At 45.7% G+C, this 20,970-nt stretch overlaps 1 protein-coding gene across 3 annotated transcripts; it reads right to left on the reverse strand.

Moving 5' to 3' along the window:
• Window positions 1–1,131: 1,131 nt before the first annotated feature.
• LOC108918596 (synaptophysin-like) lies at window positions 1,132–18,845 on the reverse strand. Of its 3 annotated transcripts, none has more exons than XM_018726045.2 (7): window positions 18,684–18,845; window positions 16,730–16,795; window positions 6,672–6,796; window positions 5,474–5,672; window positions 4,379–4,570; window positions 3,601–3,912; window positions 1,132–2,640 (listed from the first exon to the last, which is right to left on the reverse strand). In XM_018726045.2, the coding sequence occupies exons 1-6, from the start codon at window positions 18,699–18,701 to the stop codon at window positions 3,631–3,633; spliced, it is 882 nt and encodes a 293-aa protein (XP_018581561.1). In that variant the 5' UTR covers window positions 18,702–18,845; the 3' UTR covers window positions 1,132–2,640; window positions 3,601–3,630. The 3 variants fall into 3 exon arrangements, with proteins under 3 accessions (XP_018581561.1, XP_018581559.1, XP_018581558.1); XM_018726043.2 differs by having other exon boundaries at window positions 1,132–2,647; XM_018726042.2 differs by lacking the exon at window positions 1,132–2,640 and adding an exon at window positions 3,127–3,258 and having other exon boundaries at window positions 18,684–18,841.
• Window positions 18,846–20,970: the final 2,125 nt, after the last annotated feature.

Raw genomic sequence — 20,970 nt, forward strand, 5'->3', positions numbered from 1 at the left:
TTTTAGAGTGTCAGTTTTAGTTTGGTACTTTACAGCCATTGGAAGATTCTAGAAGGCACCAGAACGTTGCAGAAAACATCAGATCCTAAAAGGTACTGGAATATTTGGTGATTGGAACCCGGTGCTACAATTTGCCAAAATTTGTTCATTTCGACAATGTGGAATTTTTTCTGAAGATCGACATATTATACAAACTAACGGCAAAAGTATGATTGATTGAACAAAAGCAAATGGAAAATGCAAACAACTGACAAAATAATTTAAATTTCTATTACATTGTATATAGGGTGGCTGGTGGTGTTGTGGTTGGAGCAGCTCCCTTTAGCTCTGAAGGTTGCTGGTTTGATCCCTGCCTCTGCTTATGGTGCCCTTAGGTAAGGTACTTACCCTGCAATTGCTTTGGCATCTTTGCCCAGCTGTGAGCCCGGGTACCTAGATGCGGCTCTGCGATGGACTGACGGGCCTCCTTTTAGCCTTACACCTGATAGGCTCCGACTAACCGTGACCCTGCTCGGGACAAGCAGTTATTGAAATTGGATGGTTGTGTTACCTACTTCAGAATGATTTACCCATTTATAGAGGATGGTCTTCTTACTGTATCAATTCATGGTAAGTACTTTGATCAAGGGTACTACAGCGGAGATTGAAACCAGAAACATTCAGTTTATAAGGTGACGGCCCAAAACGGCAGAACACCTGCTATATGACGCATGATTTTCTGGATCTTCTCCGCATGCCCCTACTCAACAATCGAATTTTTTTTTTTTTTGGAAACGCTCCCCCTCCCGTGTGTTTCCGGAGAGCCCTGAACGCAGGACAGCGCGGAAAACAAAGTCATGCAGCAAGTAAAAAAGCAGCGTCGTTCAAAACAGTTTGCGATGGGGTAAACGCAGTACGGGACACCCATCGCAAGATGAGCGGTGCACTTGCATGCGGGGACTCTGAGTTGGGAGACGCTGAGTCCACCGCTGACGTACACGCTTGTCTGCGGTTCGACCGTCAGGGGGCTGCAATGCTCGCACGACACAGCTGACAAGCAGATGACAGCTGCACGCGTAACACGCAAACAAACAAACAACACAAACGCTGCTTCCTGAGCTAAATTCCATGAACATAATAAGAGACAAAGCCTTAATTATTTCAAGTTTATTGAATTTAGTTGCACATGAATTCCATAGAGTAAGAACACAACAGAATTCTGGGGGGGGGGGGTCTGACATGGTTTTAATCATCATTAATACTACGAATACATGGTACGCAATAAACACATCACTACCCAAAGGCGTTGAGAGAATCACAAGACATCATCCACCACTAACAACAGACTAATTATGCATATACTTATTAGGGGGAGAGATACAAAGAGAGAGAGAGAGAGAGAAAGAGAGAGAGGATACACACACACACACACACACACACACGCACACGTACATCCACACACAAAGGGAGAGAAAGAGAGAAAGAGATGCACCCGGACAACCTGATTCTTATCCCTAAGGGAAAACCTCGATTGTAAAATGCTAAGAACCCTTTCAGACTGAGAGTCTGGAGCCTACCCCAGCGCTCCTTATGAATTACTTAAGGCTATAGATGTAATATATGTGTTAATACCAAAAATAATAATAAAAATATTTTCTTAAAGTATTCTCAGACATTTGGAATATTTGCATATTGAAAATGATACCTGACTGCGGCTGGACTCCGGCATCTATACCGCGCCGTGACGGCACACCGCAATCTTAACATGACAATGTGTTTTATACTGTCACGGCTAGTGATTCTACGCATCTTCTTCTCGATTCTTACTGTACATACAGTGCGTAAGCGTCGCCATAGTAACTGCGCGTAACTATTTTCATGTTCATTCACAACTTTGGTCTTTCTCATTTTGGATCATTTTACAAAATCCAAATCTGGAGAACTGCGTTAGGAAAATTATGCATGATTTTGCCTATAACATTACGGCCTTTATGCAATAACTGCTATCCTGCCGGGTGAATAAAAGGCCAGTCGTAAAGATAATAGCATTTATGCGCAAATTTATCACTATTGTGAGTATGTGATGCCTCGATTACATCAGTTACAATCCCTGTACAAGACACACCAAAGAGCACTGGTGATAACTATGCGAATGTCAGTGTGATGTCAACGCAAAATAGTAAGATCCATCAAACAGAATTGGATTATTCCTTCAAAAGTTCAAATAACGTCATCTTAAAAACACAAATAATGTGCCACCGCCAGCAAAACAAGCATAATATAAGGAAACACCAAATATCCCTACGCTTGTTAATCGAGAACAAGAAACTTAAACTATCTTTCGCTTGTTACTTAAATTTATTATTTGCTCTTTTTCTTTTCGCATTTCAGGTTTTCTGTGATGCACAGAAACAGTAACTCCAAGCACGCATGAGTTTTTTTCTTTTTTTTTTTTTTTTGCTTTTTTACAACAGCTAATTGATCGATTAACCGATGAAGACGAGACGGAACCATCCTCGCGCTCCCCGTGACGTGGTGTCTTTGCTCTCCTCCGTACCCCACTGCCGCCACTTCGAAAACATCGCTCGCATCTCCTTACGCGCCTTTTCGTGCAGCTCCTCCCTTTGCTCACCCCATTTTCTGCTCTCTCCCCCTCTGCACCTTAAAACTCACCCCAAAAAAAAAAAAAAAAAATATATATATAAAATAAAACAAATAAAACATCCACTCCTCCATTCTAGGAACCTCATCCAAGAAGGAAGAAGGAGAAACAACAGGTGGATCAAGAGATGAAATAAAACCCCTGAAATCTACTACAAATGGGCCGACTTATTATAATAACTATGATCTCAGATATAACGGAATAGTACAGCCATTTCATACACAACATCGCTTGAATATATTTATATATTTATATATTTGCTCATACTGATATTTACACAGCACAAATACATTCTCCCAAGTTTAATATTACTATTATTAATATTATTCTTTTTAAAATGGATTATTTATAGAACCGTTTTCCTGTTTTGGTACCGTATTCAAGTTTTTTTCATTTAATCACCGTGAAACTCTTTTCTGCTGAATACACCACAATAATAAACAGCACACCAAAACTTGGAGCCCCTTTTTCTTCACCCCCCCCGCCCCGTCTCCATCTATCCCCCTCTCCCTCTTTATTTTGTCAACAGAAAGACACACAAGCAGAGAAACAGAGGAGTGTGGAGTTGTGGGTTTGGGTCGGCCACTACACCCCTCGCCGTCGCTGTCAGCCTCTTTCTGTGGGGAGAGGAGGGACTGAACAAAAGACACGAAAGGCAAGGAGAACAAACAGCACTTCATCACCGGCGCACCAAGAGCGTATGGGCAACGCTGACCGAAGCGGGCTCTACGGTCCGCTCTCGCACACACGTGCGCAGGAGTGCTAGCGTAAGGGCGAATGCGGACATTTAATCAACGGAGACGTCGAGGTCTCGCGGCGCATCTTAAGTCCAGACACATGCAGATGTGTGGAAAACTAGGTTTAAATTGAGAGCAGCGTTTTTTATCAGTACTTTCTAATGTATGTTTGAGAAGTATCTGTCCCTACTGTCCTCCAGCGTTCATCTTGCGTGAACTCACCAGCCTTCGGCCACCGCCCGTCCGCTTGTCTCACATCTGATTGGAATAGGAGGTGGGCCCCCCCTGGGAGTATCCGCCCTCGTATCCGCTCCCTTGCTGGCCATAGTCGGGCTGGTAGCCCCCCTGAGTGCCAGCGTAAGGGTCCTGCTGGCCGTAGTCCTGACCGTACCCTCCCTGGGCAAAGGACTCGGGGGCGGGCTGTTTCTCCTGGGAAGGCGGGGGGTACCCCGTGAAGGCGGCCAGCCACCCGGTCTCCTTGAACACGAACCACAGGTTGCCGCCCCACAGGATCAAGTTGAGGAATCCGAATGCCTGCAGAAGGCAACAGAGTCACATGCCTACAGGAGGGAAGGGAGGGACACGGCGCCTAAAGGACACAAGTCGGAAGTGGGCGGTGATCCATAGGACGGTGGTTAAGGAGGTGGACTCATGCGGTCGAAGTGCTGCGTTGAGGTCCGAAGAGAGGCCTTAAGCAAGGTGTTTTAACCTCTTAAATCGTTAAAGGGTCTCTGTATATAGGGGTGAAGTCCAGCCGCTGGCTGTGTGAGTCACGTTGTCTCGCCGAAACAACTAAGGCTAAGATGACGATCCATGAAATCCATTTACACGAACACAGATTCATTTAATCATAGAGTTTAACGATAATGGAGATTTCTGTCCTCGTTCCTCTGTGCCATAAGACGAGCTAAGGTGTCCACGCCGTCTCCAAGGCAGCCAACGGCAGCACAGGGCCCGAGGGCAGGCTGGGCGTCATCGTGACGAAGAGCGTCAGACTCACCACAGATGTGTTCAATCCAGACACGACAGGGTCGTGGACCTCACGACAGCGGTTCTCCTCGTGGTTGCAGGCGGAGATCAGCGAGATGATGCGTTCCGGGTCAGTGGCCGTCTTCACGTCGGAGAGGCCCTTGGCCCAGGCTGCAGCGCTGACTAGCCACATGAACGTGAAAACGCAGGTCACGCCAAAGTCCTGCGGGGGGGATGCAGTACATGAGGCGTCGCACGTCCAACCGCGACTAACAAGCTCCCAAGATCACGTCACGTGAGGAACCGGGTGTCTTGTTTTCATGACCCCAGCGGGTGAGATCCCGCAATGTCCGCCAGAGGCCCCGCTTGAGATCCACGCAAATGCGCCAACGCAGCCTGTCTCAACCGACCACATGACCAGTTCCCAGCCCTATCAACGGGGTTTAAGTCATGCCACCGGTTTGTGGGTTCTCGACCGGCTCCTTACTGCGATAACCTTGCGATTCACGTTCCCTGTTCGCTGCCCTGTTTCCCCAGTTAATTTCCCAGCGTGTTGCAGTTAAAGTCCTAAAGTCCTGAACTCCTGTCCTGTCCGCGCCAGTCCTTCGTGATCCTGCCCAGGTCCCGGGTTTCCAGCCCAGTCTACGTCACACCCCTGAGTGTTAGCCCTGTCCACGTAACCCTGTCTCACTTACAGCATGAACACAGAGCGTGTATCCGTGTGCCACGTTCACCACGTCACCCCTGGCCTCCGTTTCCCGATTTACCCCGCGCGCTCGCACGTACACTCCGCATCCGAGAACGCGTCAGCGTTCGTGTCACGTCCGGACATCACGTTTGCGAGCGAAATTTTGAAGGCCAGCTCTAAAGAACTACCATTATTAAAGAATTATTTTTAAGGCTCACGCAAAGGAACTACTGTTGCGCTCTTGACCATGGAGTAGAATCTGAAAGGGTCCACTAACCTGTCCCATGTGTTCAAATAGGACAGGGCGAAAGCGGAAGCTATAGCAGTTCCGTCATGAAAGACGTCCTCTCGCGAACGAAGCCGGAATCACGTGAAATGATGCGGGAGCGACGGTCTTTCTAGCTCCGTGAGAACGTTCGGGCGAGAAGAGACACTTACGATCTGGGCGCCCTTGTTGTTCTCGCGGTACCTCTCCAGGAAGAAGAGGTAGACGGCGAGGGCCGCCATTGAGTAGAGGAAGGAGAACACGCCGATGGTGACGAAAAACTCCGCGGAGGAGGAGTAGTCACCTACGAGGAAGAGGCGCTCTGGTTTGCCTCCCTTGCAGGTGGGAGCATCAAAGTAGACTTGGTGGAGCCTGGAGGCGAACACAGAGGGAAAGGAGTGCACTGCAGTGCCGCCAAGTTAATAACCACCTAGCAAACTAGGCAGCAAATGAGCAACCATCATTAGGGTCAATTTCAATTCACCCTTAGAGAAAAGACTCAATTTTTCATCTTGTACAGACTGTAAAGAATTTTGCTAATATAATTGGCAAACACAATATTAAAATCAGCATAATATGAATACAAATATATAGCATAATGATATAAAAATAATATATTTATAACAGCGTAACAGTAAATGGGCGGCATGGGGGAACAGCGAGTAGCGCTGCTGTCTCACGGTGCCTGGGGGGTGCGAGAGGACATGGGTTCGACCCCTGCTCAGTCTGTGTAGAGTCTGCATGTTCTCCTCGTGTCTGCGTGGGTTGCCTCCGGGTGCTCTGGTTTCCTCCCACACACAGTCCAAAGACATGCTGTTCAGGTTCACCCAGAGTGTGTGTGAGTGACAGAGAGAGTGTGTTCCACTGATGTATGGATGAGTGACCCAGTGTATCTAGCAATGTAAGTTACCTTGGTGAATAAGGGGTGTGGGCTGATAACACTACATAGAGTTCATGGAAGTCACTTTGGAGAAAAATGTCCGCTAAATGAATAAATGTGAGTGTGTGGCTATGTAGGTGCGCAGGAAAAGGTTCGTGCGACTGCCTGAATCATCAGAATTCAGTCAGTGTTCCTAATGTAGGACTGATAAATGAGCTCTTATAAAGCCACCGATGGAGCACTTTGCTACTTTCCACCATCCGTCACAACACTCCTTGATCAAGAGCACTGAAGTCTCCAGAGAATGCGCAACTGCAGCATGACTCACACACACACACACACAGAGGAACACCTCCACAGGCAAACGGCAGAGCGTGAATTATAATGGCTACCGGGGTTCTCCCTTTGACCGTAATCTGGCACTGAGGCACGTGCGGCGTGCGCAGAATGCGGAGGAGCACGAATGACCGACGTCGTGCGGCAGAACTGACCTGAACGGGTACTCAAACTCCACCTCGATGTTCAGGTCGCTCTCGGTCCTGTTTTTACACTCCACGCTCATCTTGAACATGCCGGAGTAGCTGCCGCATGTTGCGAACGCAAAGATGGAAAAAACCTGAAGACAAAGAGAGTGAGGGGTTCGGTATGCTTCTCTGAAAGAAACAAAAACATCCTTTCCAAGTGCCATTTCTGGGTTGTACACTCAGTTATGAACTCTCCACCTACACTAGACACAGTTTGCCGGATACTCTATGCACACGCTCCACACTGACAGATTTACACTTAAATTTACTGATTTAGCAGACCCTTTTCTTTAAAGTATTTCTGGGGGCATGGTGACGCAGTGGGTTGGACTGGGTCCTGCTTTCTACTGGGTCTGGGGTTCGAGTCCCAGTTGAGGTGCCTTGCGATAGACTGGCATCCCATCCTGGATGTGTCCCCTCCCCCTTCAGCCTTTCGCCCTGTGTTGCCGAGTTAGGCTCCGGCACACCGTGACTCCATATGGGACAAGTGGTTTCAGATGATGTGTGTTTTCTCCAAAGTGACTTCCAATGAACTGTATCTAGTGTTATCAGCCCACACCCCTTATTCACCAAGGTAACTTACATTGCTAGATACACTGGGTCACTCATCATACATCAGTGGAACACACACACTCTCTCTCTCTCTCTGCCACTCACACACTATGGGGGAACCTGAACAGCATGTCTTTGGACTGTGTGTGGGAGGAAACCAGAGCACCTGGAAGACTTACACTGCTTACAATGGGTCACTCATCCATATATTAGTGATTTAGCTTCTGATGATCCTTTTGTAAAGCATTTGCACTGTTTTGGTTATAATGAAAAAGATAACTTTACTGTAACGCTCTCACAATTTATAAGCCACAGAATATTACCAGTTCTGCCCTTGGTCAGTGCTTTTTCCCCTTCTGTACACATTAGCTGTCTATGCCATTGTTTTGTCTCTATGTCATGTAATTTGAATTGCTCTTTTATTTTAAATGCATTTGTTTTTTATTACCTAAAGTAGAAACAATGTGCCTGAAACACTTTAAAGGCATTTCAACTGCTCTTTTATTTTAAATACATTTAACAATCTATATTGCTGAATAAGCCTGTGCTTTATTGCAGACAACTATCCATGTTCTTTCACCCCACTCTATTTTTCCGTCAACTTGCCAAATGCAGTAAAGCACACAGAAAAACAGCACATGCCTGCTTGCTCACATGCAAAAAAAAAAAAACGGTCCGTCTATTTTTGTCCTCCCATCCCCCTCCGCCTCCCTGCAGGAAAGATGGGATTGAAAGGAAAATCTGGCTATTAATCTGACTGAGGTGCTCCACCATCTGTCGCACTGTGCCACTCGCTGTATTGTGCAGACAAAAGCCTGCAATAGGGCGCACGCGAGGCCCGAAACAGGACGTCTCCGCTACGGAGTGCTCGGCTCCGACCAGAACGGCTCCTCTCGTACCTTGTGAGCCTCAGTAAACGACAAAGAGAAGAACCCTGTAGTGAACACAGCACTGATTTACTACTATGACTGCTGATTTCAAAGACACTTCTGTCCAGGGCAACTCTACAATGATGCAGCCATTTATAGAGCATGGTATTTCTGCTTTATCAATCTGTGCAAAGTACCTCGCTCTAGGGCATTCAAACCCAGGACCTTCAGAGTGCAAGACTGCGCTACTGACTGCGCCACAAGAACCTCTGCGGTTTGCATGATGCAGGGCTCCCATACTGACAGAACGCCCCAGAAAGAACCCGTACGTTGCTGTAGTTTAGGGATTCTGCTTTATTCCGAGCTGTCATGTTATACTGTCGTGAATGAATGATGTCGACGGTGAAGGTTTTGGAGCAAAGTACTCATGGTTGCTTTACCTCCGTTAAATTTTCTCATGTTTAATACAATAACGAGACCAGGTGCTCCCAGTAATTTGGATCGCCGTTGGATCCAGAGCCGAGGAGGACACGCAGCTGGTCTTGGAGCCACGGCACAGGCCGCAAACCATCGAAATGACTCAGAGGCTCAGCGGCCTAATACCTCACCCTGCTCAGCACAGCCCAAGCCACTCTCTGAGCAAAACCGCTTCCGAACTTTATTCTGCTTCCATCAGTATTCGCAACATTGTCCAACGCACATTAACGCACGCGCACACTGCGGCTTGTTGTAACACCGACTGAGTTCTGTACATATGAATTAGGGCAGGCAGACAAGGAGAGGTGCTAATGAATACCTGGCACATGGAGACAGTCTTGCTGAGGACAACGTGAGGGACGAGAAACACATCTGAAGGCTGTACTTGTACGTGGAACAAGGAAAGAATAAGAACACCCTGCACAGAAATTATAGTCACATTTATTCATCTAGCAGAGGCTTTTATCCAAAGCTACTCATAATTATTTACCTACTGACACAGCAAGGTACATTTACTGGAGGAGGGATTTGAACCAGCAGCCTACACATACAAAGGCAGCAGCTCAAACCACTACACTACCAGTTATTCAGGAAGGGTCTGCTCTTTTAAGTGCTAAGTTGTCTGTACTGAGGCACGGTTAAAAAGAACTGAAACGTTTAAAATGTGGAAAAAAGTGCCAGGTAATATCGATATTTTCTCGTCTTCTCGTGCTCATGGCTGACAGCTACCACTCTACCGGTTCCGGTGAAAACAAGATCCAATACTCAGTGAAAAGCAGCAAATGCAAATAGAGTCTGCAAATAGAGGGGTTATTAGAAGTTGGTGAGAATGGAGGAACGAGGGGGCAAAGGTGAGTGTCGGAGAACGAAAAACAAAGAGCCGGGCAAGAAGGGTCGTGCAAAACGGCAGTGTTGAGCAGGGCCGCACGGGGCCACGGAACGATGCTCATAACCCCTCGAATGATGATGCGGAAGGGAGAGGGAAGCAGAAGAAGGAGAGAGAGACAGGGCAACATAGGCAGATGCTAGCCTGCGCCCTTCAGAGCAGACCCGTTACTATGGCAACATTATCTGTGGGAAATGTGTATCGGTGTGTGTTTTGGAGGGAGGGGGCGGTTCGCGTCATAGTTTCCACGGTGAGAGGGATGTTGCGTTGCTCTCAGGTATCGTTCCCTGTCTAGTGTGACTGGTCTACCGGTGCCCGCAAAAGCCTCATTTCCCAAACTGAGGGGATTGGACTCCACTGGCAAATGACCGCACTGGTGGTACAAACAACCTTCAGAAACAAAGTATGCACAGTACATTACAGTGACTCAGCTAAGCCTCGTCAGAATATCTCTAGTAGCACATTTACACGAAGCCATTCAGCTGTTGCTTTCCTCAAAAGGGACTTAAAACTGTGTGATACCTACAATTACTTACCCATTTATACAGTCAGGTAACTTTACTTGAGTAAAATGAGGTAAGAATCTCACACAACGGTATTATGGCTACAGATGAGATTCAAACCCGCAACCTTGTGGTCTAAAGGCAGCAGCTCTGATCACTACACTACCATCTACTACTGGTCACACTAGGAAGTCATGAGTTTTACTGATGACTTTCTCTGAAGCCATGGCATTCTATTATTGTGGAAATAAAAACTGCGGGACGCTTTCAGACTTCCCTGCGCTGGGAAATTCATTAAAAACAAAATGATGTCCTGCAAGGTTGTCCTGCAAGCCAGGACAATTCCGAAACGCTCACTCTGAAGACGTGTTGAAGCTGCCGTGCTAAATGAATAAATGTAAATGTAAGGTGAATGTAAATGTGGTATTCGGTGAGTTAGACAGTACAGCCCAGCACGCAACACAAGAGAATACTGTGATTTTATATCTCAGTGGATACAGAATGACCTCTTGGCCTAATGTCAGTTGGTCGTTACGTATGTTTTCAGCATATCAAGACACATCCTGTGAGGTAAAATACCATGAAAACTGCAGCTGCGCACCCGTATTATCAGACCATTAGGGCAGATCAGCCCTACTGTCGAATTTGGCTTTTTACACTGAACGGCATCATGTCAGCCAACAGAAACCAAGTTAAGAACAGAAGAAAATTATTAGGATTAATTACGTTTTCCTCGCACTCTGCTTCTGCAAAGGTCGACATACATAGGCATCTGTTTTACCTAGTTTGTTTTTTTTTTTCTGGTCCACCTTCAGTGCCAGTTCAATTGCTCTTTTTGTACACTGCAGGTCACACACTGTCATGCCAAGCGGAACAGCGGTACATCTCTCACTTCTGGAAAATCAAGTGGCAGATACAGATCACAAATAAACTCATACATCCCATTGTGTGCACAAGTAACCGAGAAGGAACAGTGGTAGTTATGTTATATTTTCATATTATTTCTGCACAGCCCCATAACTGTTGGCTGACATGACTCAGAGCTACTTGGGAAATAAGACAGTATGTTGCGTAATTTATTGACAAAAATAAAAATGGAAGCAAAGGTTCTTCACAAAAAAATATTTTATGTCCCTATGATTACATTTAAGAAAGAGGGTAGATCATACAGTGAAAGTGACATATAAAAATATAAGTGCAAAAAATATGCAAATGCTATTTCATTCATTACTTGAACATTGACACCTTGCAGTGGACTGGCATCCCGTCCGGGGTGTAGCAGCCTCCCAGCCGTGCAGCCGGCGCAGCCAGCGCAGCCAGTGCTTCTGGGATAGGCTCCCGTTCACCGCCACCCTACTCGGGACTAGTAGTTCTTGAAACTCAACGGATGGATTTGAATATTGAGAGTACATGTGAGTTTTCATTGAACATTCACTCCCAGAAAGCAATGTATTAAAACAATATTCCTAATATTGTACTGTTTTAATGTAGCAAGGACATCACAGCGGTGCGGTACTCATGCATAACTGTGACCTCACAACACGGTGAACTGAAAATAGGACACAAGCAGAGCTTTCGTAGCATGGGTGCACAACTCCGGTGCTCATGGGGAACAAGGTGTGCAAATTTTATAGAAAGTATTTTAATTGTTTCCTGATGGACACCTGCAGGTATGGCCAGTTGACATTTAAGCTCTGCTGTAACCAGCAGGTGGAGTGAAACGATAGGAAATCTTGGACGACCTCCGACGCCAACAGTGATCCCGAAGTAGATCAGGCAGAAGGAACAAAGATCGGAAAGTATCGGGGGCTGAGACCACTGGAGAGCAGGGGGCGGGGTGAAAAAATGGGCCAAACTGACGAATGCTGAGCTGGACAAACCGTGGAACGTGCAGCTAAGGACTCCTCATGCTATACGTCAACATGTGTCACAACGTCAGCATGCCGGAGAGGTGTCTGCAGGAATGCAAAACTGCAGCATGAGTCATTCATCTGCCTCACGTGCACATCCATACTTTTTCCCACCATTGTCACCCCGGACAGTGTTGTTACACTGATTAATAATTTACTAGAAAAAGACCCACACGAGCGACCTTTGAACAAACCTTCTGACGAGTGAACGTCGGACGTGCGTCGGCACAGCGCTTCGCTTTCCACCTCTGCAGTCACCAACATCTGGGCCTAAAATCACTGGTCGTGTTAAGTTGTGGAGGGGAAATCTAACTCTAATCCACATGGCGTGCTTCAACACGGTGTGAAGCGAAGAGGTCAAGAGCGCCGGCGCTCTATTGCTCTTACATAACGGCGAGACCCATCACACACCATGGGAGAGGCTTATTAATTAGATTAGAATAGAATAGAATAGAATAGAATAGAATATACTTTATCGCCCCATTTCTGGGAAATTTGTCTTGGACAACCATGACACGGCCAATGCACAACATTGAACTCGCATAAAACAATACGTAACATGGAATAAAATAAGAAATAAAGCAACAATCAAAATATATTAAAAAACTATTGTATACCAATCTAAAATCTCAGTTTTGGAATTCTCTATTCAATAATTTAAGCGCAGTTGGCACAAAAGAATTTTTCGAACGATTTGATTTACACATGAGAATCCTAAATCGTCTCCCCGAGGGTAACATGTTAAAATTCTCAAGTAAAATATGTGTGCTATCAGCAGCAATTTTTTTCAGCCTGTTTTAAAATAGATCCCTCGTACAGCTCCTGCATGGGTCGTTTCTCTTCCCGCCCTATAATTTTTAGAGCGGTATGTACTAGTCGTGCAAGTTTCGATTTTGCTTGGACGGTCAAGTTTCCATACCATGCTGTAACGCCATGGGCCAATGTACACAAGTCCGAGTCGCCGGCAGTACAATTAGCAGCTCACTAATGAAATTCTCGAGTGATGTGGCTGTTGAGAGGAAGAAGGAACGTTCGCCCCGAAGAAAAACATGGTACAGGATGATGCCAACTTTGTCTATGGAGTGAATTTATACCCTGGCAGAAATATGCATGAGCTGAGAAGTGTTCTGCACCGTTTGCGCGACTGTTTTTGCCCCGTCAACATAAAATCAATGTCGTACTGTACCGTAGGCGGGAGGATTAAAGCAATTGTTTTCGATTACTTGTCCCGTTGTACCTATCGAGCGCCGAATGCTGTCTAGTTATTTATTATGGAACAGTGTGATTAAGTGCGTCAATAAAGGGGCCCCACAGAACAGACCTGCGCAATTATTTATAGCACACCAAAGTGTCATCACGCAAATCAGGACAAGGCACTGCAGCTACCTGCAGAACAGGCAAAAGAGACAAAACGAAAGAGTAAAACGTAGTAAAACTTTTCACAGTCGCTTTTTCGTGTGGAAACGCAGGGCGAGAGAGCTTTGTTATTGGTAAAGGTTATGACTGGGAAATTAGCTGGGACAGCATTGCGGTGAATAGTGTTTTTGTGTGGAAGTGGGGGGAAAAAAAAAAGAGAATTAATTAAAGAAATTCACAAGCAGGTTTTCTGAAACAGCAAAAATGAGTTAAAACTCTGGGAAGGAACACATGGAGTTTGTACTGAGCTGCTCTCCGGATTACCAGCATTTCTGAAGCCTTCTTGCCAAAGGGCAGAGCTGTATTAAAAGATCAGTGACTGGAGAACACTGAACAACCTTTTGAGGGAAAACTGGAATTTGCCGAACGAGAAAATTATCTGAAGGGGAAATCCAGCTTTCCGTTTATTTTTGCCCGTTATAGTTTTACGAATATTTCGAATCGACACACGGAAGTTTTGACAGAGCTGCTTAGGCAAACGTGAGCGGCGATCGGCGGGTAAAACGCAACTCATTTTCGAGGGAACGGCCAAATTCGCTCTGCTTCTTCCATAATGAATCGAGTGATGTTGACGGTCGTGCGCGATGCTGATGCCAGGGTTACGCGAATCCAGGATTTCATAATTCGATATACACAGATATTTGAAATCACAGAGCAACTTGTTTGCTTTGTGTGTGTGTGTGTGTGTGGGTCAAGGGAGCAAATGTTGTAAGTTTTCAATCTTTAAGCATATTTATATATATTTAAACATTTTTACAAATGACATCTTCATGTGTCAGGGTGTCGATGCGTTCCCACCCCCCCCCCCCCCGCTTCACACCTCCTCCTTTGTATACCATGTCCAACTAAGTCAGAAACAAACAACTGTGACCAGATGGTCAGGTGAGGATCACTTCTCTATTCCCTCAATTTACCATATAAATATCGCTGCATAATAAGGCTCTAGAATGGACAGAAGGAGGAAAAAAAAAACACTACTGCATTTGCTTTAAAATTTTCTACTTTGCTTCTACCGAACAAGCCACCGTGATCCACGGCAGCATCGCATACCAAGTATTTAGTTATAACACAGAACATTAAAAATATTTGTCATTTGAAAAAAAGTTGATTAAAACAACCTCGGTTTTCTCATTCATTCCCCTTACACGCTTTGATTTTATTTGAGGATGTACTTTTGGGGTAATTGTGGTCATCGAGTAGAATATTTTCACTACTGGATGTGTGGCAGTGTTACCTTGCAGTTGCTGTACAAGTATGGTAAGGTTACTTGTTGGTTACTGAATGCATACAGTTAGTTACCATAGTTAACCAACCACGTTACTCTATGAGTGTGATAACATTGGGTGTTAACTACAGCATGTGTGCAGTTACCCAATAGTTACACGAGTGTAGTAAGGCCACCTTTCATCTACTGTACATGTGCGGTAATGTGGTGATAGTTACTCTACGAGTGAGATAACTTCAGCTGATGGCTATTGTATGAGTGGTACACGACTGACATGTGGCACAGACGATAAAAAGTCCAGCTTCTTCTTTAGAAAACACGATACTTCCAGAAGGCTGGAATATTCTCCGGTATTTCGTGTATCTCGGTGGCTCCTTCGAAATCTAAAACCTCTCGATGGTCATACTCAGGTACATGACACGAGAGAAACAAAAAGCTCTTTTGTCACAATTCTATAACTGTACTATGGATCAGCAGTACATTTACATTTATTTACATTTATTTATTCAGCCGACACTTTTCTCCAAAGCCACTTCCAATGAACTCTATGTAGTGTTACTAGCCGACACACCTTATTCACCGCGGTGACTTACACTGCTAGATACACTAATTACACTGGGTCACTCATCCATACATCAGTGGAACACACTCTCTCTGTCACTGGTACACAACAGGTGAACCTGACTAGCATGTCTTTGGAGTGTGGGAGGAAACCAGAGCACCCAGAGACTTACACTGCTAAATACACTACTTACACTGGGTCACTCATCCATACATCAGAGGAACACACTCTCACTGTCACTCACGCACATTTTCTGAACAAATATGCTCTCTACTACTTGTTCATATATAAACCACATGGGCTGTGTCGTCAAGCCTGAGTTGTCTAATCTGTTTCTTCCTCCAGCACCAAATTTGGCTTCACTCAGCAGTCTAATCTGGTAGCTAATCCAATCCAGTACAGAGTACATATTGTCATCCATTGTAAAGTGCATTTAGTCGAGATGTACAGTGTAAATGTCTGTGTATGACAAAAAATACATTTTAAGAGCTGGAAAATCAAAACAACTTACTTAACGGGTGCATCTACATGTCCATGCAGAAATGTCCATGAAACAATGAAATGTAAATTTATGTGGTAAAAAATACGTTTCACTGGTACCTGTTCTGCTGACTTGCTGCCTGTCACAGGAAATTTACTGTACCACAATGCAGACCAGCTACTCTAAATACACTCAGCTCAACGGAAGCAAAAGGCTGACTTGACCTTCAGGACTAGAGGTCGACGCAGAATGGGATTCCGTTTCATACATCGCATCGTTCTCTGAGTTTCGTCCCGGGGGCCACCTGAGAGGCCAACATTTCCATTCTTTTGGATGTCTTTATATTTCCACTAACAGAAGTATACATTAAACTAACAAAGAGGTGATATGTAAACAAGGCTGCATTCCCAGAGAGCAATGAGAGAAAACAATATTACAGTACATAATAATGTTGAATAAATTACTTGCACTTTTTTACAGTACAATTACAGGCAATGTGATTTTATCAAGAGCAATAACAGATAATAACGGTGGCAATAAAGGTGAGTCCCCTCAGCCCCAAAAAATGAAAAAAAAAAAAAAATGTAGTCTATGACCTGCTAGTCATTAATTCTTGAGGGTTAAACCTCTAAAAGGTTGGCTAAGGATGCACCAGTGCCCAATATGCCCAGAGAGACAAGAGAGCCATGTATGAGTGCATACTGCTAGGGTAACCTGCTCCCCCCACACATACAGACACACACAGGCTGAAACCGCTCATCCCGAGTGGGGGTTGCAGTGAGCCAAAGCCTAACCCAGCAACACAGGGCACAAGGCTGGAGGGGGAGGGGACACCAGTCTGTTACAAGGCACCCCAATCAGGACTTGAACCCCAGAACCACCCTGGAGCAGGACTCGGTCAATCCCACCACGCCACTGCACTCCCCATGCTCCAAACACCAAGGCCTTAATAAGGCAGTGACCTCAACATGTACTGGCGAAGGACACACAGCCACACGGTGTTAACAAGCACACTTGTACCCAAAGGCAGATAAGTGTGACATTTATACGGGATTGCCCTGTATATGTGCTACACAGCAAGAAGCCACACTTTTGGATAAAATTCTTCACGAAGACACGGGTCGCCGGCATGGGGACGACTTACCCATTGCAGGATCTTTATAAAACCCAACGGCTGTTTGATGACGGTGAACTGCCCGGTGGCGACCAGCTGTCAACAGGCAAATCGATCATTACCACATATTACCATACATTTACACTGCACATAGATGATTAGAACACAGACACAACAGCACGTCATCACATGTACTTGAGCTGCACGGAGAAAGAGAAACGAAGGCTCCCAGGCTTCATGGCGCTCGCACGGTACTCAGGTCCCCGACCATGTGCTCGGCTGTCCGTCAGCCTGACTGACTTCTTACAGCAGGGGTGTCCAGTCTTTGGCCGAAGGGCCCCCATCATTACAGCTCGCTTTGGCCAGTCATTCTAACTGGGAAGGGGGTGTGTGCGTGCGTGTGTGTGTTGGGGGGGCATGGCCTTACAAAGCCATCGCTGCCCTGAACTTTGACACCTTGCTTTAAACACCTCGTCTTCATGACACTGGTTTTGGAATGGGCCAGTCGTAGGCTGTGATTCATCACCCAATGTCCTTTAACTGTGTGTGTGTGTGTGTGTGTGTGTTCTATGGCAGCCTGTTCTTGCGCCCTTCTTCACACAGAAGCCATGTCAAGCGCTCAGGTACCGGTGAACACCAGTGAACAGCAGTGATTGAACACCAGTCGAGCGCCAGTGAGGACAAGTAGTAGCTGTAGGTCACAGAGGTCGCCGTCATACGGCACGCGCCGCGTGTTTCGTCGTCACTGTATTATCGTTCCGTGGACTTCCGTGTCGTTTTCGGCTGGTACAGTATAGCCTTGAACAGTTTGTCGCTCTCGACACCCCCAACTTGGAGTCTCCAAATTAAAAATGTGCGCAGAAATCTAAGCGGCGGTGCGCGCGCTTTCCCTTCCTCCCTCCCTCCCTCCGTCTCCTCGTCCTGTCGCACAGTATGAGCATCTCTCACAATTATTATATAATAATCCCTTTCTCGAGCATCAGTTCCACATGCATCTGTAACGGCGGCATGCTTATCTCGAGCACACGTTATTTTCATTTTTATTTATTTTTATTTTACTTCGGTGGTGAGGACTGGAACGCTGTGCCGCGGGGAGGGAGGGGGGGACGCATTTATTTCTCAGAGATTTACGCAAACTCAAAGCTGCTTATCTCCCTTTTCCCCTGGCTGCACACATACAATACATCTTAAGCCTTATCTGCGTACTTCTCGGAGCGGAGCGCTTATTAAAAACGCGTTCTCGCCTCTCGTCTCGCCGCCGCCCGCCGCGACGCGAGCAGCGCACCTTTCCCACACCGGGACGCGGGGTGACGCGCCGCTGCGCGCTCCCGGCACATGATGATTCGCGCGTCTGCCGTGCTGGGTCCCCGCAAAAACCCCAGCACTTATTATAATATTCCTTCAAATGCATAACAAACCGAGTCGTGGTGGGGTTCTCTGTCTCTTTCGTCTCTGCACATGTCAATACTGCACTGACATGGTGTTTTGTGGCGTTTTTAAGAACAGTAACAGCTAGTAAATATATAATTCACATCGGGAACACTGACTAAAGAACTAGTGGGAAAAACAGAAATTTAAAACAACGCACCTACTGTCCTTTAGCTTGCGCATGATATATACATTCGTCATTTTCATGCCCTTGATGAGCCAGTCAGTAATTATGAATAATCTCAATTCCACTATTATTATTGTTATTATTATTATTATTATTATTACTACTACCACGCAGTATGTTTTGTTGTCCTGTTATTTCCGACAAGTCAAGTGAACAGTGCCCGCACACCACCAAGCATCATCTCACTGACCACCATCATCTCTGCATTTCGCACATCTACTAGTAGACTAGACACGTTCAGAATTTCTTGTCTGCATGCTGCTGCCATCCCTTGAAGGCTCCCACCTCATCAAGAATTACTCAGAGTCGACACACAAACATTGTTATTCGTCTACTGTAACAACCAGGATCCGAAATTATTTTCCCTACCTGGTTTACAATATCCATCGTAGCCGCCTGCTCCGAGATAAGAGGATCAGCAGAGAGGAGGGAGGAGGGTCTTACATCCGGAACAGCGCACGGAGGGAGCACAGGAAGGAGAATGGAACGGCGTTAATACGTCACAAGCTCGTTTAGGGGACTTAAACCCCGTGGATGACGGGGGAGTGGAACGCCGTCTCGATAGGCAAGCTGCGCGACCCTCATAGGCGCTGGAAACCAGAAAATGACGACACGGGCCGCTCAGCCAATAACGAAGCAGCTTTATTCTAGCTTTATTCTACGGGCCCTACAGCCCGGTAATCCACTAAAAAAACTGCAGTCGGGCCGGCAAAATGTTGCCTGCCTCAGGACTGTTTTAAATTCTCATAGGTAGGCATGAGATTTATTTACAGTCTGTAGGGATCTGCATTGAAAGGGACCAAAGAACTATTTTTTTATCAAAACGAAAACACGTATCCCAGGAATTAGCTGGAAAAGGATCTCTTATGCAGCTCTGCAATATATGAGCTCAAAACACATGGTCTCTTAACTGTTGTAAGTTCTTGTTGGAACGTTAATTTTGGTCACTTCATAGGAAATAAAAAACAAATCTATTTTACCAATTTAAAGACCCATATTACTGTTCACTACTCCCTAAATATCCGACCCACTAACACTAAACTTGTTGATTAAATATACTTCGGATGTACTCAGACTGTTCAAATTAAATAAAACAAATTACATGAGCAATATCTATTTCAAAGAGAATTGGTCTTTATTACTTGTAGTTATAGGCCTCTGGGATTTGAAGTCTGAGTGTCACATCACAACAGACACTGTAATTCTGTGTACTGTTTCATCACACAACTAACAATACTCTTTATTTTCAGTGACAGGTCTTGTCTGATTTAAAACAGCAAGGGAAGATGCCACTGGGGCAGCTAGTCCTCAGAGTGCTCTTACTAATGTATTACTTTTTAGAAACTTCCTGTGAAATGTACACACACACACACACACACACACACACAACGTCTACAACTGCTTGCTTCAAGTGGGGTCACGGCAAGCCGGAGCCTAACCAGGAAACATAGGGCGCAAGGCTGGAGAAGGAAGGGACACACCTAGGAGAGAACGCCAACCCACCGCAAGGCATCCCAAACAGGGCTCAAACCCCAGACCCACCACAAAGCAGGCCCTGGCCAAACCTGCTGTGCCACCACACCCCATCTCCTTTGAAGTGGTCCAGGAAAATATAAAGCTTGAAAACTGATCAAAACTGCACGATGCTCTATCTGAACTTGTTGATTAAACTTTGAAATTATGATATAGTAATAACCAGAACACAAAATATGCTGGCAAAACAGAATTTGGCATACTCTATGCAGCTACAGGTTCCTGGTATGCAACACACATAAAGGTGAACCCGGGTTTCTTTGAGGTGCTCTGGTTTCCTCCCACAGTCAAAACACACATCTTTCAGGGTAATTTGTGACTCTACACTGCCCTTGTCTGAACCACTTTTTTCACACAGGGCCTAACCCGGCAACAGAGGGCAAAAAGCTGGAGGGGACACCAGTCCATCACAGGGCACCCCAAGCAGGACTCGAACCCCAGACCCACCAAAGAGCAGGACCTGGTCCAACCCACTGCATCACTGCACCCTCTGCCTACACCGCTCTTAGTGTGTGAATATGTGTATGCAGCTATTAAGCAATGGCTGGGCATCAATTTAGACTGATATTCTGGATAGAAAACACACAAAGCTGGTTATTGACTTGCAGTATCCTTGTAGTTGTTCACTGGCAGCTTTCAACTAGCAGTTTCAGTGAAAAACTTTTAACTTACTATTTTCAGGTAAAGATCATGCAAAATGCTGTTAGTTTTAGTTTGTATGCTTCATAAAACAGGATTCACTCACGGACTAATTTAGTTCAAAGACAAATAAGACCCGTTGAATTCAAATAAGACCAGAAAAAAATATATTCTTAGTCCTTTCTTACGGTCACAAGCTTTGTGTAGTTACCAGAACAGCAAAATTCCTGTTACAAGCAGTGGAAATGAGGCTTTTCTGGCTCCTGAGCTGACGTACTAGGACAGGATGATGAGCTTAGTGATCAGGGAAGCTCTTGAGGTAGAGCTGCTACGAGTCTGGATTAAGAGCGACCAGCCGAAATGCTTCAGGCAGCTAAAGAGGATGGGAAACCTGCCACTGTCTATGGGGGGGCTTATGGGATATGCCCAACTGGACGGAGGCCCTACAGATCAAACGGCAATAGGATCTCCGAGGAAGATTTGG

Source organism: Scleropages formosus, chromosome 22 (assembly GCF_900964775.1).
Source record: "Scleropages formosus chromosome 22, fSclFor1.1, whole genome shotgun sequence".
Classification (NCBI taxonomy): Eukaryota; Metazoa; Chordata; class Actinopteri; order Osteoglossiformes; family Osteoglossidae; genus Scleropages; species Scleropages formosus.